Source organism: Macaca mulatta, chromosome 8, assembly GCF_049350105.2.
Source record: "Macaca mulatta isolate MMU2019108-1 chromosome 8, T2T-MMU8v2.0, whole genome shotgun sequence".
Lineage (NCBI taxonomy): Eukaryota > Metazoa > Chordata > Mammalia > Primates > Cercopithecidae > Macaca > Macaca mulatta.
Window position 1 is genome coordinate 104905923 of NC_133413.1, and position 16823 is coordinate 104922745.

General features: G+C 38.6%; 1 protein-coding gene across 3 annotated transcripts in view; it reads right to left on the reverse strand.

Moving 5' to 3' along the window:
* The window catches only part of VIRMA (vir like m6A methyltransferase associated), a 64764-nt gene that overhangs the window by 24652 nt on the left and 23289 nt on the right, over nucleotides 1-16823 (reverse strand). For all 3 annotated transcript variants that reach the window (NM_001193848.3, XM_077942376.1, XM_077942377.1), the window contains 5 exon segments: nucleotides 1957-2039; nucleotides 4914-5068; nucleotides 6099-6590; nucleotides 13576-14716; nucleotides 16406-16678. In NM_001193848.3, coding sequence (NP_001180777.3) covers nucleotides 1957-2039; nucleotides 4914-5068; nucleotides 6099-6590; nucleotides 13576-14716; nucleotides 16406-16678 — 2144 coding nt within the window.

Here is a 16823-nt window from a genome sequence, read left to right on the forward strand (position 1 = left end):
TTAAATGCAGATACCAGGGGAGTCTAATATACTGTAGCCAGGTGGGGCACAGGTTAAAGGAAAAACAAATACAATTGCCTATGTCCTTAGCACCTGCCTATGCTATGTTTCTAGGTAACAAATAGTTAGGTTTCAGTTTTCTTAGCTTTCACAGAACAGTATTATCAATCGTTTAAAAACTTGGGGCTGGGTGTGGTGGCTCATGCCTGTAATCCCAGCACTTTGGGAGGCTGAGACGGGTGGATCACCTGAGGTTGGGAGTTTGAGAATAGCCTGGCCAACATGGTGAAACCTCGTCTCTACTAAAAATACAAAAATTAGCCAGGCGTGGTAGCACGCGCCTGTAATCCCAGCTACTCGGGAGGCTGAGGCAGGAGAACTGCTTGAAGCTGAAAGGTGGAAGCTACAGTGAGCCGAGATTGAGCCACTGCACTCCAGCCTGGGTGACAGAGCAAGACATCATCTCAAAAACAAAAACAAAAATAAAAACAAACAAACAAACAAAAAACCTTGGAAGAAATAACATTCAAAAAACATTACTATCTCTTAGCTCATAGTAGAGTCTAGACCAAAAAAAAAAAAAAAAAAAGGTTACTATCTCAATTTAGCTTTTCTTTTATTCTAATCCTTTTCCTTATAATTCCACAAATTACATAAAGCAGCAGGAAGACATAGAGTGAAGTTTCAGTCTTGCATCAACTTTTTATAGTCCATGTTGGGATGAGAGCCACTTATGATAATCATAATTAATGGGATGAAGGTTTACATAAAAATCAACTCTTAACTGCAGCATGTAATTCACATTTCTACATCTAAATTTCTTACTGATTAAACAGTTTTACTCAAACCATCGCCATTTATTGAACATCTTGTTAATATTCACTCAACCATGCACAAGTACCCAGAATACCTGACCATCTAAATTTACAGGATATTAATTGTACTTCTCCTGAATAAAAGAAAATGTAATGAAAAGTTCTAGATGTCATTTGAGGTTCAGATTAAGAACACGGAAGAATATGACGGCACCACAGGAAGTAAAAGTACTCTTAGGAGAGTTGGAGTACAAGAAGACAAAGACAGAGAAATCAGTAAAGAAAAATCTGAAGCAGATAAACCCCAACAACACTTTGCTGTGGGTCCCAACAGCAACAAATTAAATATACGAAAATTATTTTAATAATATACACTGCAATTCCAAAACCAAGATGGCTTACATACTCTCTCTCTCATACACACACACGCAAACACACATGTATATGCATGCATGTGCACACACATGCACAGATTTCACCTGCTAAATGAGAGAGAGAATTCAAGATCCGTTCTGCTCTTCTAACTTGAAACGTTTTTTGCATATATGAGTGCTTTTAACTTTCCTTGCTATGCTACACAATGATTCGACTAAGGAACAGAGATGAAAATTTTGAATGTAAAATTTTAAAACTGCATTATGAGTTTTATGAATTTTAACTGTTATGAATTATCTCAACTGCAGATTTAACTATCCCAAATTAACAAAGAGAACCAGCCTCCACTGCAATTATCTGGAATGGGCCCTATCAATTTTTACGTAAATATTTTGAGTGAAATTCTTTTTCAGAAATAACGTTTAGCTGAAACAGTTATATGTTACGTGACTGCAGCATTTAAAACACTTATAAATGTCATCAAGATTGTAGGTGATACTATTTCCATTTCAGAGGGAAAAAATAGGACAGAATCCAGTAGTGAAAAGTAGTACAGTACACAGGGTTATGTGCACGTGTATTCACATATGCATATAATCACACATCCATCTATATGCATATACCAATCTGTACCTACAAAGTCTAATAAATCAGTCAAGGACACTTAACAATGTCTACATTATCTACACAAGTGATTCAATGCAGTATCACCATATACTACCACACAGTTTCAAAAAGTCAAAGCACTTTTAAGTTTTACACTTACCTGCTTAACATACTCAATTAAGTTTGGGATGCAGTTAATTTCAAATCTAAGGTTTTTCAGAGGTTCAAGCCACTTGCCAAGTTCTTAAAAAGAAAAATAATAATTTATAATATTTAAAAATAGAAGGCTTTATAACAAAGAAAGTAAGTATTTCTTCCAAAGAAAAACATTATTAGGTCCATGTTGATTTCAATCATCTAAATTTCATATAGGGATGGACTTGTACTTAATTCTTTTTCTTTTCTTTTTTTTTTTTTTTTTTTGAGACAGAGTTTCGCTCTTGTTGCCCAGGCTGGAGTGCAGTGGCGCAATCTGGGCTCACTGCAACCTCTGCCTTCTGGTTGCAAGCAATTTTCCTGCCTCAGCCTCCCGAGTATCTGGGATTACAGGCACCTGCCACCACACCAGGCTAATTTTTGTATTTTTAGCAGAGATGGGGTTTCATTCACCATGTTGGCCAGGCTAGTCTCGAACTTCTGACCTCATGATCCGCCCGCCTTGGACTCCCAAAGTGCTGGGATTACAACTTGTATCTAATTCTTTAGACAAGTTTTTCATTCTGTTGCCCAGGCTGAAGTGCAGCAGTGTGATCATGGCTCACTGCAGTCTCACCCTCCTGGACTCAATCAATCCTCCTGCCTTAACCTCCAAAGTAGCTAGGACTACAGGTGTGCATCACCACACCTGGCTAATTTTTGTACTTTTTGTAGAGATGGGGTTTCACCATGTTGCCCAGACTGGTCTCAAACTCCTGGGTTCAAGTGATCCACCTACCTCAGCCTCCCAAACTGTTGGAATTACAAGCATGAGCCACCGCGCCCGGCTTAAACAATTTAGTTTTAAAATGAAAGAAGTGCCTACTCTTAGTTATCTGATTTCTGCAAATTTAGATGTTTAAATGCTTAAATAGTCTATATAATTAAAATTAATTTTTACAATTTACAACATTAAAAAATTACAAAATAGGGTCGGGCATGGTGGCTCACGCCTATAATCCCAGCACTTTGGGAGGCTGAGGCAGGTGGATCACAGGATCAAGAGATTGAGATCACTCTGGCCAGCATGGTGAAACCCCATCCCTACTTTAGTCCCTACTAAAAATACAAAAATTAGCTGGGCGTGGCGGCACGCACCTGTGGTCCCAGATACTAGGGACGCTGAGGCAGGAGAATCGCTTGAACCTGGGAGGAGGAAGTTGCAGTGAGCCGAGATCACGCCACTGCACTCCAGCCTGGTGACAGAGCGAGACTCTGTCTCAAAAAAATGTATATATATACAAAATAGACTGCTTATAAATTAATGTAACATAGTGTTTATTCACCTATCTTTGCCACTGCCTCTCACACCCACCCAAAAAAAGTATAAACAAAATTTATTAATTTCTAAAGGAATCAAACCCAAGGGGAGATATTTTGCTGAGTGCCTTTTCCTCTAAGAGGAAGTTTTAATTTTGTCAACTTCCAAATTTGCCCTTATAAAATTACTATCACCCCAAAAGAATGACAGCAAACTTTGTTTATAGAATAAACACAAATAAAATCTACCATTTACTGCAAACAAACTCAAAACTCTCCCAGAAGCTATGCCATAACTCCTATATTCTATCACCAAAAATGTTTCTAGAAAAGCACTCTAATGTAAAAAGTGAAATACCAGTTCCAGATGCCATATAGGAAATAGAAAATAGTAGCCAGGTCTTTCCTTGGTTCTACACTCCTCCACAAGAATTACAGCTGTACACAATTTTCCCCATGCATTTTAAAATTAACTCTTTCTCATATATAGAATATATTGCTCAAAGATACAAGAAATAATAATAAAACAAATACCAGAATACCCAACACCCTGAAAAAGTACTAAAGCACTAATAATACCTTTGAAGACACTGTGTGCCCGTGCCCTCCTTTTATAAATGCATTCTTCAGGGAAAAAAGCTATTCCCAGAATGGGAAGTTGAATTTACTATCCAACTTTTACTGGAGATATCACAAGTAAAATTTAGGATTAAAAAGAAAAGAAGAGGCCACATGCTATTTTAAACCTTTTTTACAGTATTTACTCAATGTTATCAAATTTTCTACTTGATAAGGTCAGAAAATGAGGAACCAAAATAAAATAATTTAAAACTTATAATTAGGTATATTAAACTTTTCAAGGCTGCCCACATAAGGTTTCCCATAAATGTCATTCAATATACATTTATATACTTAAAAAAATAATAGTCATATTTACTATTCTTTACTTCTGAGGATAGCACAAATGTGTTACTCCACAATTAGATTTCTAAGTTGCAGTTTGTGTTTTATGTAGAAATACATACACAGCAAAACACACAGAGGAAAACTATACCCAAAAACTGAACTTGAGTCTTTTTTTTTTTTTTTTTTGAGATGGAGTCTTGCTCTGTTGCCCAGGCTGGAGTGCAGTGGTGTGATCTCAGTTCACTGCAACCTCCGCCTCCCGGGTTCAAGCAATTCTCTTGCCTCAGCCTCCCGAGTAGCTGGAACCACAGGCGTGTGCCACCACACCCAGCTAATTTTTGTATTCTTAGTAGAGATGGGGTTTCACCATGTTGGCCATGCTGGTCTTGAACTCCTGACCTCAGGTGATCCACCTGCCTTGGCCTCCCAAAGTCCTGGGATTACAGGCATGAGCCACCGTACCTGGCCTTGAGTTTGTCTTTAAACTACCTCTTCCATTTTGATAAGAAATTTCAACAAACTACCAATTTTCATGACTTTCCAGAAAAGGTAGTTGTAAAAACTACTTTGTTTATATACTAAAACATTTTATCAATCTTCAGTTTGTAAAAACTATCTTCATAAAAAGTAATTTCAGGAAGTTAAAAACAGTATTACTATGTATATTATCAAAACATGATGAAGGACTAATCACAGATATTCAAAGGTTTGTTCCTTCACATATTACAAATGCTTAAAATAACTTAGATACCATACCTTGCAATTTAGCATTATTTTCATCTGCTTTACAAAGCTTCAAGAGAGATGCTGCATGTTGTTCTAGCATTTGAACATCACTGGAAGACTGAACCACCACCAAAATAAGTATACATGCATAATTATAAGCTACTGACTTCTTAGATTTGGAATCACTGAAACAAAATAAGGTTTTTAAGTTTTGGATACAAAAACAATTTTTTAGGAACAATTTTTAAAATATTTTCTTCTACTTGGCTTTAAAGAGATCAAAGAAATTTACATAAAACATGACTGAAGACAAGAAATCAGATTTTACAGTTCATATCCAATGCACTTGAAACCATTACTTAAAAGTATATAAAAAAGCATACATATCACTATGGAAAGTAAAATTCTATTAAGAAATAAGATCAAAAAACAATGAAATATTAACAAGTATACTTCATTAGCAATGAAAGATTAGGAAGTATACTTCATTAGTCTCCTTCAAAATATTTGTCCAATCTGGATAAATAGGAAGGAGTATGATTACCTGCCTTCAATACTCAGTATTCCACTATAAACCTGTTAAGATATAGCTAGGCATGGAAGTCACTGCTGTTTGCTTTTTGTAAGCACCCCACAAAAGATCCATCACTCAAGGAATTATATACCAAGTCCTCACCGTGAGGGCAGTTATCTGGATGCCATTTGCCTTGTGTGACATGAACCAGAAATAAGGCACGTCTCTCTTCTCATACACTAAAACCCTCTGCCCTACCAAGAAGGCTCTTCAAACCATTATAATTCTCAATTTACCCACCTAGTCAAAGCAATTCTGAATCCAGAGCATGGTTTAGAATGCAAGGACAGGAGCCAGCAAGAGAGTGTAAGAGCAATAAAAGGAATATATACCTTAAGGTACATATTCCTGTGCCTTAGAATTCCCCTCTACATAAAACAGCAGAGGGTACTACAGTTGCAATCTTTAACACCATGGGTTAACTGAAGGAAGGTGCTAAAGAGTCCATTGTTATTACTTTATAGCCACATCTTTTATTTTAGAGATTTCTGTCACTCTAACCTTTAATTAACAAGTTATGCGTTACATCAAAACTATAGTTTTTTCCCTCTCAAAACAACACTTTCTTTTAAGAAACTAGACCATTAGTTAATCTGATTTTCTAACATCACAGAAAATTTAAGGAGTAAGTAGGAAATTACCCTAAGGCTTCTTTGGAATAGTACTCCATTAAAGTAATAAGACTTTGGAGATTTTTCTCCAGACTAAAAACATGGCCAACAGCTGATCTTCCCACAGGATTAAAAGTAATCAAATAAAGATTGTGCAGGGTTCCCAAGAGATCCGAATGGTCAGTTTCTTCACTGGCTGTACAACGCTGAAAATGGCTGAACAGTTCTGTAATACATTGCAATGTCTGTGTTGAGTCCTGTAGCCACAAGGCAAATGCATCATCAATAACACCATCAGATTGGAGACCTTCCTCCTCATCTTGATCATAAAGGTGACACAGAGCTCGGATCAATAAATTTGTTGCTTCATATTCCGACATAAAAAAAAGAAGACCCTTCTGCGACTGTGCAAGAAACTTCAAAACATCTTTTGTGGCTTGCAGCACACCAGGGTGAGCACTTGTTACTGGAATTGACAGAAGCAAGGTAACCAACTCCAAGAAGTGATGACTGTGAAGATATCTGCGGAAGAGTTAATTGATATATGTCAAGTCAGTGCAAAGCACTCTTCATTCACTCTATATTCAGACAAGACACCGATAAAAAATTTTAATGACCATAATCCTTATCCTTAGTAATACACTGCTTTAACTCAAAACATAATGTGACTGGCAAGTCTTCTCTAGATGAGGCCAAACAAAAGTGAATGTTCTGTGAGGCTTTGTCCTAGTTAGCACTCAACAGACGTTAAATAAATAATTATTGACAAGTTTTTCCTTTAAATTTTGGGCCTTCTTTCCAGGATACTTATCAAATGCTCCTTTTTCACCATGGTCCCACTTTATTCATGGCATATCGGTATATGCAAATTCGTGCATCTAGGAAAAATACAGTATATACACAGTCAGCACTCCGCATCTGCATTTGTGGATTAAGCCAACTGCAAATTGAAAACATTTTTTAAAAGTGCATCTGGCGCCAGGTGCAGTTGCTCACACTTACAATCCCAAGCACTTTGGGAGCTGAAGCAGGCAGATCACTTGAGGCCAGGAGCTCAAGACCAGACTGGGCAACATGGCAAAACCCTGTCTCTACAAAAAATACAAAAATTAGCCAGGCGTGGTGGCACATTTCTGTAGTCTCAGCTACTGGGGAGGCTGAGGTGGGAGGATCGCTTAAGACCAAGAGGTTGAGACTGCAGAAAGCCAAGACCATGCCACTGCACTCCAGCCTGGGCTAGGTGAAAGAGCAAGACTCGAAAAGAAAAAAAATGTATCAGTACTGACCGTGTACAGACTTCTCTCTTTACATCATTCCCTACACAACAGTAGTATAACAACCATTTACAGAGCATTTATATTGTACAATGTATTATAAGTAACCTAGACATGACTTCAAGTATACAAGAGGATATGCATAGGTTATATGCAAATACTACATCATTTTATATTTTATATCAGAGACTGGAGCATCCTTGGATTTTGGTTTCCAAGGGAGGTCTGAGAATAATTTCACAGACAGTGAGGGATGACTATACTATAGAAAAATATAGTATACTCAGATTTACTACAGTAGATCTGAATTAGTATCTCCAGGGAAAAAACTTTCAAATTATCAATTTTTAACATTTAAGTAGTTAGTATTACCACACATAGCACTCTTTTATCAAATCTAAGAATTATTCTTTAGCATACATAGTCCTAAGGGGAAAAGACCGAATTTACTCAACACTTCAAAATAGACACAAATGCTACTGACAACTTCTTTGGGCATCCTTATCTGTATGGATTTTCTTCCTTGCCTATAGGCCATGCCAGATGTAAACCCTTTAATTTTTTTATGAGACGAGATCTAGCTATGTTGCCCAGGCTGGACTCAAACTCCTGGCCTTAAGTGATTCTCTGGACTCAAGTGATCCTTTTGCCTCATCCTCCCTAAACTCTTTTCCAAATTTTATCTCTCTTTTCTTTTTAATTTTTTGGTTCTGGAGTACGTGTATAGAATGTGCAGGCTTGTTACACAGGTAAACATGTGCCATGGTGGTTTGCTACACCTATCAACCCATCACCTAGGTATGAAGCCCAGCATGTATTAGCTACTTTTCCTGATGTTCTCCCCCAACCCCCTGTTCCCCCTTAACAGAGCCCAGTGTGTGTTGCTGCCCTTTTTGTGTCCATGTGTTCTCACTGTTCAGCTCCTACTTATAAGTGAGAACATGAAGTATTTGGTTTTCTGTTCCTGCATTAGTTTGCTGAGGATAATGGCTTCCAAATTAATCTATGTCCCTGCAAAGGACATGATCTCATTCCTCAACTTTTAAAAAATGAAACTTAACCAGACTTTAAAGAAAAAAGAACCAAAACATTGTATTTGTTCATATACTCAAAAATGGGTTAAAAATCTGTCAAAACATCTCTTGACTACAAGATAGAACCAGCTTAATGAAAACTTAATTTTTAATTAGTAAGTATCATTTTTTCTGAATGTTAAAAAGAATAAAAATTATTTATAATTCTGACTCATTCTCTTCCATTTTAGTCACTGCAAATGGCAACACAATAGCTTTCATAAACCCCTGTCAAAATACAACTAAAAAGTAAATGACAGGCCAGAACTTAATTTTCTCAAAAGCTGAAACTGCCTCTTCAGTCCTATTACTATTTAAACCCAGGCTTCTACTTCACAACAATAAATACTCACCAGTAACTGCTTACTACAAAGGCAAACAGAACCCTCCAGAAGACAAAACTCCAGAATTACTATGCTCTAAGAGCATTCTCCTTATGGACCATTCGAAGAATGGTTAAAATAGCAGGCCTCAGACTGCACATCCTTAGAGGTCTGCTTGCAAGGTTGGCCACTGGCTAACTTCTGGGAACTTAGATTTCGAGAGGGTTCCTGTGCCCCTAACTGATAAGAATGGTTCCTTGTGCCTAAATTATTTATGCAAACAATATGGTTATGCTGAACACCTGCATTCCTTCTAGGAGTCTGGAATTCTGGTAGAAGATAGGCAGTGAGTACCCACCTGACTACTCACAATAAAAAAAATTTGCATGCCAATTAGCTTGATATAATTATTCCACAATGTATACATGTATCAAAACATGTCATCGTTGCTATTTAAAAATAAAAAATAAAAAAGCCTGGGTGCCGAGTTTCTAAAGAATTCCTCAACAGGCAACACTTCACACATGTTGTCACAACCTGTTGCTGGGAGAATTAGGCAGGCACTATGTGACTCCACTGTGAAAGGATTCTGGAAGCTTGCACCTGGTTTTCCCAGACTTCCTCCCATGTACCTTTTTCCTTTGCTGAGTATTATATGCTGAGTTTTGTGAGTCCTCCTAGAGAATCTTGGTGCTCTTGGGGACCTGACATAGGACAACAGTCCTCGCCAACACTTCAAAAAAAAGACCCTCCAAAGTACAATTATTTTCCCTTTCAAAATTCACTCTCCTTCCTAATTCACCAGTTTCTGTCAATAAAACCACAGCTCCAATTGCTACCCTGGCTAGAAATCTCTAGCTCCTTCTCACTTTCCTTCGCCTACTAGGTCCTGTTGCCAAGTGCCAGTACTATTATACAATACAACGGCTATCTCACAATCTCTGTCAATATAAGTACAATATTTGCCTTTCCATTACCTGTTAAGGGCAAAGTACCTAAAACCTAGCACCTAGAAACCTCAGACTATCTTATTTTCCTAACAACTCTAATTTCTTTTCCATTGCAATACATCTTGCAACATCTGAGAATATTACTCTGATCACATCAGATCTGCTACTCCAAAATATTCAATACCTTTCCATATTCTAAAAGTAAAATTCAAATTCCTTAGCACAACGATTCTGGGCCCTTTATTTCCTCTTGTCTGATACCCAAATGTACCTCCTCCATATGGTGGGAAAAAAAACACTTAGTAAGTATTTAATAACTAGCTTCTTCTCAGTGACTGAAAGCATCACCTATTCTACTAAAAATAAAGTTGTTAGTAAGAAGTATCTAAATTTCTCTACAATCTCCAAGACTACAAATGTATCTATATTTGCATACTTAGAAGACTTCCTTTCTCCTGCCCAAAACCAAATTCCTACACTAGTACTCTTGTCCTCATCTCCCACCAAGCCTTGCTCCAGCAATTGTTATTGTTTACTCCTACATCATAAACATCTCCCTCTCCACTGACTTTGTAAATGAGTCATTATTCCCAGCCTACAAATATGCTCAAGCCTCTCCTTTTTGACCCCAACATCTCCCTCTAGCTGCTGCCTTGTTTCTTACTTTTCCTTTTAGCCGAATTTCTTGTTCTGAGACACGGTCTCACTCTGCTGCCCAAACTGCAGTGCAAAAACCTTCCTTTTTGACCCCAACATCTCCTTCTAGCTGCTGCCTTGTTTCTCACTTTTTCTCTTAGCCAAATTTCTTGTTTTGAGACACGGTCTCACTCTGCTGCCCAGACTGGAGTGCAGTGGCACAACCACAGCTCAATGCACCCTTAACCTCTCAGGCTCAAGCAATCCTCCCACCTCATGGTCCTGAGCAGCTGGGACCACAAGCGCACGCTACTATTCCCAGTTAATTTTTTTTTTAATTTTTTATTTTCTGTAGAGATGAGATCTCCCTATGTTGCCTAGGCTGGCCAAATGTCTTTTTTTTGAGATGGAGTTTCGCTCTTGTCGCCCAAGCAGGAGTACAGTGGCACAATCTCGGCTCACTGCAACCACTGCCTCCTGGGTTCAAGCGATTCTCCTGCCTCAGCCTCCTGAGTTAGCTGGGATTACAGGCGCGCGCCACCATGCCTGGCTAGTTTTTGTTTTCTTTTTTTGAGACAGCATCTCACTCTGTTGCCCAGGCTGGAGTGCAGTGGCCCGATCTCGGCTCACCAGAACCTCCAACCTCCCAGATTCAAAGGATTCTCCTGCCTCAGTCTCCCAAGTAGCTGGGTTTACAGGCATGTTCCACCAAGCCTGGCTAATTTTTGTGTGTGTGTCTTTCTTGTTACTTTTTTTTTTTTTTGAGACAGAGTTTCACTCTTGTTGCTCAGGCTGGAGTGCAATGGTGCGATCTCGGCTCACCGCAACCTCTGCCTCCCAGGTTCAAGCAATTCTCTGCCTCAGCCTCCCAAGTAGCTGGGATTACACCCATGAGCCACCATGCCCCACTGATTTTGTATCTTTAGTAGAGATGGTGTTTCTCCATGCTGCTCAAGCTGGTCTTGAACTCTCAACTTCAGGTGATCCACCTGCCTCGGCCTCCCAAAGTGCTGGGATTACAGGTGTGAGCCACCGTGCTCGGCCTGTTTTGTTTTTGTTTTTGTGTGTTTTTTTTTTTTTGAGACAGAGTCTCACTCTGTAGCCTAGGCTAGAGTGCAGTGGCCAGATCTTGGCTCACCGCATGCTCTAACCTCCAGGTTCAAATGATTCTCCTGCCTCAGTCTCCCGGGTAGCTGGGATTACAAGCACCCACCACCACACCCGGCTAATGATTGTATTTTCAGTAGAAACGGGGTTTACCATGTTGGCCAGGCTGGTCTTGAACTCCTGACCTTAGCTAATCTGCCTGCCTCAGCCTCCCAAAGTGCTGGGATTACAGGCATGAGCCACCACACCCAGCTCTAGTTTTTTATTTTTAGTAGAGATGGGGTTTTGCCATGTTGGCCAGGCTGGTCTCGAACTCCTGACCTCAGGTGATCCATCCAAATTTCTTAAATCAGTGGCCTACACTGTTTCAAATCCTTATTGGCCAATGGCTTTTCATCCACACTTCCTCTCCCACTGCTACATTAAACTACTTTTGCCATAGCCCCAGTTGCAATCTATGTTACAAAATACATGATTTCCTATCCTTATCTTTTCTGAACCTCTGCACAGTATCACAACAAACCATTCACTGGTTCCCAAAACTATTTGCTTCCTGGGTTTCTATTCTCTCCTACTTGTCATTTTGTCTTTCTATTCCTTCTAAGTATCCTGCCTAAATGCATACTCTGCCCACCTCTTACATATTACTGCTCCCCAACCTCCCATCACTGCCCCACTGATTTCCCAGTACACAATCTGTGAGGGTTGCCAGTATCCAGCCTCGAGTGTTCACTTTGGGCCTCTCTACCTTTCTTCCTCAAGGTTTCTCCCAAAGCCATTAAAGGGTGCTCAAACCACAAGCAAGAACAGCTCAGAAGCATAAGAGTTAAAGTTTCTTGTGGGCATCCTTGAATCAAAGGGGAGAGTTGGTAGATAAATGCCCCAGGCTGAATGTTTTAGGAGGATAAGCAGGAGATACACTTTAACCAGTTCTTCAGAGGGACCCCAGTAGGATGAGCCCCAGCTGTCCACAGCAATAATAAGCATAATAACACTTCCTTTACTGGTTTTTCTCCTCTTCTTATCTTACTCTCTTCATCCATTTCTGCTTTGTAGGATAATCTTTCAAACAAAGAACCTGCACCTAAGACTTCGACTCAAGTTATCCTTTTAGGGAACGCAAACTAAGACAAGGTCTGACAGTTTCAGCTAAAAACAGGAATTTGGATAAGTGGAGGTTTTAGAGTGGACACATATCCCATCTCCTGGTAATGCACTATGCTTCAAATCAATGAAAATATTAATCACAAAAATAAGTAATAGAATAACTCAAATGCCATTTTTCCATTTTTATGTTAGGAAATTATTTACAGGCAAATGGGAAGAAAGTAAGTCTCAAAACAAAATAAAAAATCTACTATGGATAGTGGTCCTAACAATGGCAAAACTGTATCAACAGATAACAAGAGAGGTAGACGGCAAAAACAAGTAGTAACAGAACCTTAAAGACATCTTTAACCAGGACAATAAAATTAAGTTAGTAAAATATAAGTTATGTATTAAGAGTAATAAGTACAGACAGGTCCACATAGAAAAGCTCTCCTTCCTACACCATCCCTCTGTACCACCTTCCCAGAAGCAAGTCAGCAGTTTCTCATTTATTCTTGCTCATAGACATGCTTATACAAGCATCATTGTTAATTATTAAACTCTTTCACTAAGTTCCCAATTTTGCTTTAAGAACTAACACAGGCCGGGCGCACTGGCTCATGCCTGTAATCCCAGCACTTTGGGAGATCATGAGGTCAGGAGATCGAGACCAGCCTGACCAATATGGTGAAACCCCGTCTCTACTAAAAATACAAAAAAAAAAAAAAAAAAAAAAAAAAAAACTTAGCTGGGCGTGGTGGCACACGCCGAGGCGGGCGGACCATGAGGTCAGGAGTTTGAGACCAGCCTGACCAATATTGTGAAACCCCGTCTCTGCTAAAAATACAAAAAAAAAAAAAAAAGAACTAACACAATATAAGCTCACCCACAGTAACATACTTCTCAGTTATTACTACTGAATAACTGTTTTGAAATATCAAGTATCCTTACACATAAATAAGTTACCTACAATCAGATAAACAGCAAAATCAACCACATAAAATTGTCTCCAATGATTTGTGACATTTATTTCCCAAAAGACAAACATGTCTTACCTAAAGAGAACAGGGTATGGATCATCCCTCTCTGGAGGTCCAGTAATTCGTGCCATCGTTGGGAAAGACTTAACAGGAGGTTGGATCATTGTATGAGGGGCAGTTTCCATTAAATGAAAAACTTCTTCTAGGAGGTTAATAAGCCTTTCTATTTCCACTTCACTTATATTTGAGGATTCCAAAAGATCCATATCCATAGAAGCTTCCACCTCATTTTCATATTCTGGGTTTGTTCTCTCAAGTCCAGCATCTGTGTCGTGATCAGGTTCACTGTGGTTAGGAACAGATGATGTCTTCTCTGCTAAATGGTCACCAAGTTTTTTAATCTCTGACAAGATTTCATAGAAATGGCATTTTTGGAGAATAGCTGAACCAGCAGTAACAACCCTCACAGTCTGATCTAAAAGTATGAGTTCCAGAAGCTTTTGATAACCACTTTTTTCATTTTGCCTACCTCTTAAAAAAGCTTCCATTCCTTCTGTCATACTAATGACACTGTCCAAAGCTTTAAAAGCATTTAACTTAAGAGAAGATGATACATGATCAGCAAACAGAAGCTCAAATAATCCATTGATCACTCCTGCTTGTAGCAGTTCCGTAACTCCTTGAGCCCCACATTCTGCTAGTGAGGTCACTAATTTGGTCCCAGCTTTGAGCTGTCGAACATTTAAGGCAATAGGTTGGCGAAGCGCTACTTGTAAATTTAAAGCTTGCATGGTCCAGTCTACCAACTGGCCAAGGGAGTCTTGTTTTGTGTTTTTCAATTGCAAATAGCTTAACCCTTTTATTATTAAACTTGGAATTTCTTCTAAAGCTGTTACCCATTTTGCACCTCTGTCTTCTCTATACAAATCTAAGAGTTCTGTTAACTTCACTGAGGCTTCGATTGCCCCTGAATTTTCTTTATCTGGACCTTGATCCTTCATTCTACTGATTTCAATTTCAAAAGTAGTCTTGTATGGACAACTGAAGTATAAGAGTGGTACAAGCTCCCTGTCATATGGATCATATGTCATAGGAGGAACTGAAGCTAAGTCTTCAGCAGTGTATTCAACATCAAAGTTTGGATACTTAAACGTTTCACGTTCCAAGTCAGCAATTCCATCTTCATCACTGGAAATTTGTTCATAACCATCATCCCCTGAAAATTAGTATGAATAATATTTAAGTATTACATCATCTTTATCTAACGCATAAATTCTGATTGATCAAGAGTTTTAATAAAACATTAAAAATTATTTCCTCAACAAAACGAACTTCTGCCCCAACATCTTATCCACAATTTTATAACATTTTATAATTTCTAATAAAATAATTATGGACAAACTTTCTTTCTTCCTGAAAAGGGTGAGACCTGAAAACTGAACAAACATTTTAAGCAAATTCCTCCGTATCTGTTCAGTTTTACAACTAACTCTGTAACAGATACTTTTTCCTCACAGAAATAAAATTAGAAATGCCTCAAAGTAACAAAAATATCTCAGGAGGAAAGAAATTATGCTTGTCCTCTTGAGAGATTATTTTTAAGACAAAAAAAAAATTGGTTATATTAAAGTTAAATAAGAACTAATATCATAAGGTTAAACCAAATATTTTCAGCAAAACCACTGCAGATTCTTTTTATAACATTAATTTCACATTCCTGAATTTTTATTTCTCTGCATTTACCTATCACACAGTTTTGTAGATCTCCATTATATTTTGATGGAAAATTTGTTAATTTAAAATACGGCTGGGCACAGTGGCTCATGCCTGTAATCCCAGCACTTTGGGAGGCCAAGGCGGGCAGATCACTTGAGGTCAGGAGTCCGAGACCAGCCTAGCCAACATGGTGAAACCCCAGTCTCTACTAAAAATACAAAAATAACCCGAGCATAGTGGCGGGCGCCTGTAAGCCCAGCTACTCGGAAGGCTGAGGGATGAATCACTTGAACCCTGGAGGTGAAGGTTGCTGTGAACCAAGATCGCATCACTGTGCTCCAGTCTGGGTCTGACGGAATGAGACTCTGTATCAAAAAAAAAGAAAGAAAACTGCCTGCCTAAAATTTAACTCTTTTGCCAAATACAGTAAATCTAAAAAGAATTATTTGATAATCTGGGAATGGGAAAAGCTAAAAAAAAAAGTATCACATGATAATCTAGTTGTTACTTTGTAAAAGAGCCCTTGTGATTCTCAAATGACACTCATTTTCACTATCTGCAGAAAAAAGCCAAGGCAGATTATCTGTTATTTTGCATAAATGCTTTAACATTACATGCCATTTCTTGGGCAAATTAGGAGCCAGTTAGCTTGAATATCTTTCACTTTTTGCTTTCAAAGGAAAAATAAAGCCTAATTAAAGGACTGTATCATACTGCCACATGTACTTGTGCAACTGAGATTTTTCCCTTGAATTGTTAAAAAGATTGTAGCATTTGCTAAAAAATCTAAGTGGTAGACATCTTTAGGAATTCCACCTAGCTTTACCACTCCTTACTCTGAAAACAGCCACCAAATCCCTAACCAACATGTATTTGCTACATGACCCTGTTTTCCTGGCAAAAGCTGATGCTGTCAAGGGGAAACTCATATTGTAGCAAGTCAAACAGAAAACTGAGATACAGTCAGGCAGTTTAGGCTAGTTGGTTAAACAGGGGAGATTAAAGTAAACACACAAAGCAGAGGAGAGACGGAAATCTCATTTCTAGTCATGCCTTGAGGCCTAGCTACATTCTGACCCGTGGGTTTCTTGGAACCCATTTATCTTTGCTAGAAATTCTTTTGCATTTTTCAAAGCTGCGAGTTAGTTTCTAGTACATAAACCCCAAAGTCCTAGCTAACATAACCCACCTTCACCTTCTTCATCCTCTTCACCTTCTTCCTCTTCATCTTCCTCTTCCTCCTCAGGGATACTGTCTACTGTATGTCGATCATCCTCATCCTCATCCTCTTCTTCCTCTACATCCACATCATCTTCATCATCTTCTCCTTCTTCTTGTTGTTCCTCTTCTACTTCTCCTTCATCAGAATATTGCCCTTCCTGGGGAACAGAATTCCGATCAGGAGAAATGGGCTCAAAGTAATCTTCTCTATGAGGAGCATCCTCTTCCTTGTCACCAGACACTGAAAAATTGAGATTTAAGGAACAGATTTTTTTTATTATTATACTTTTAAGTTCTAGAGTACATGTGCACAACGTGCAGGTTTGTTACATATGTATACATGTGCCATGCTGGTGTGCTGCACCCATTAACTTGTCATTTACATT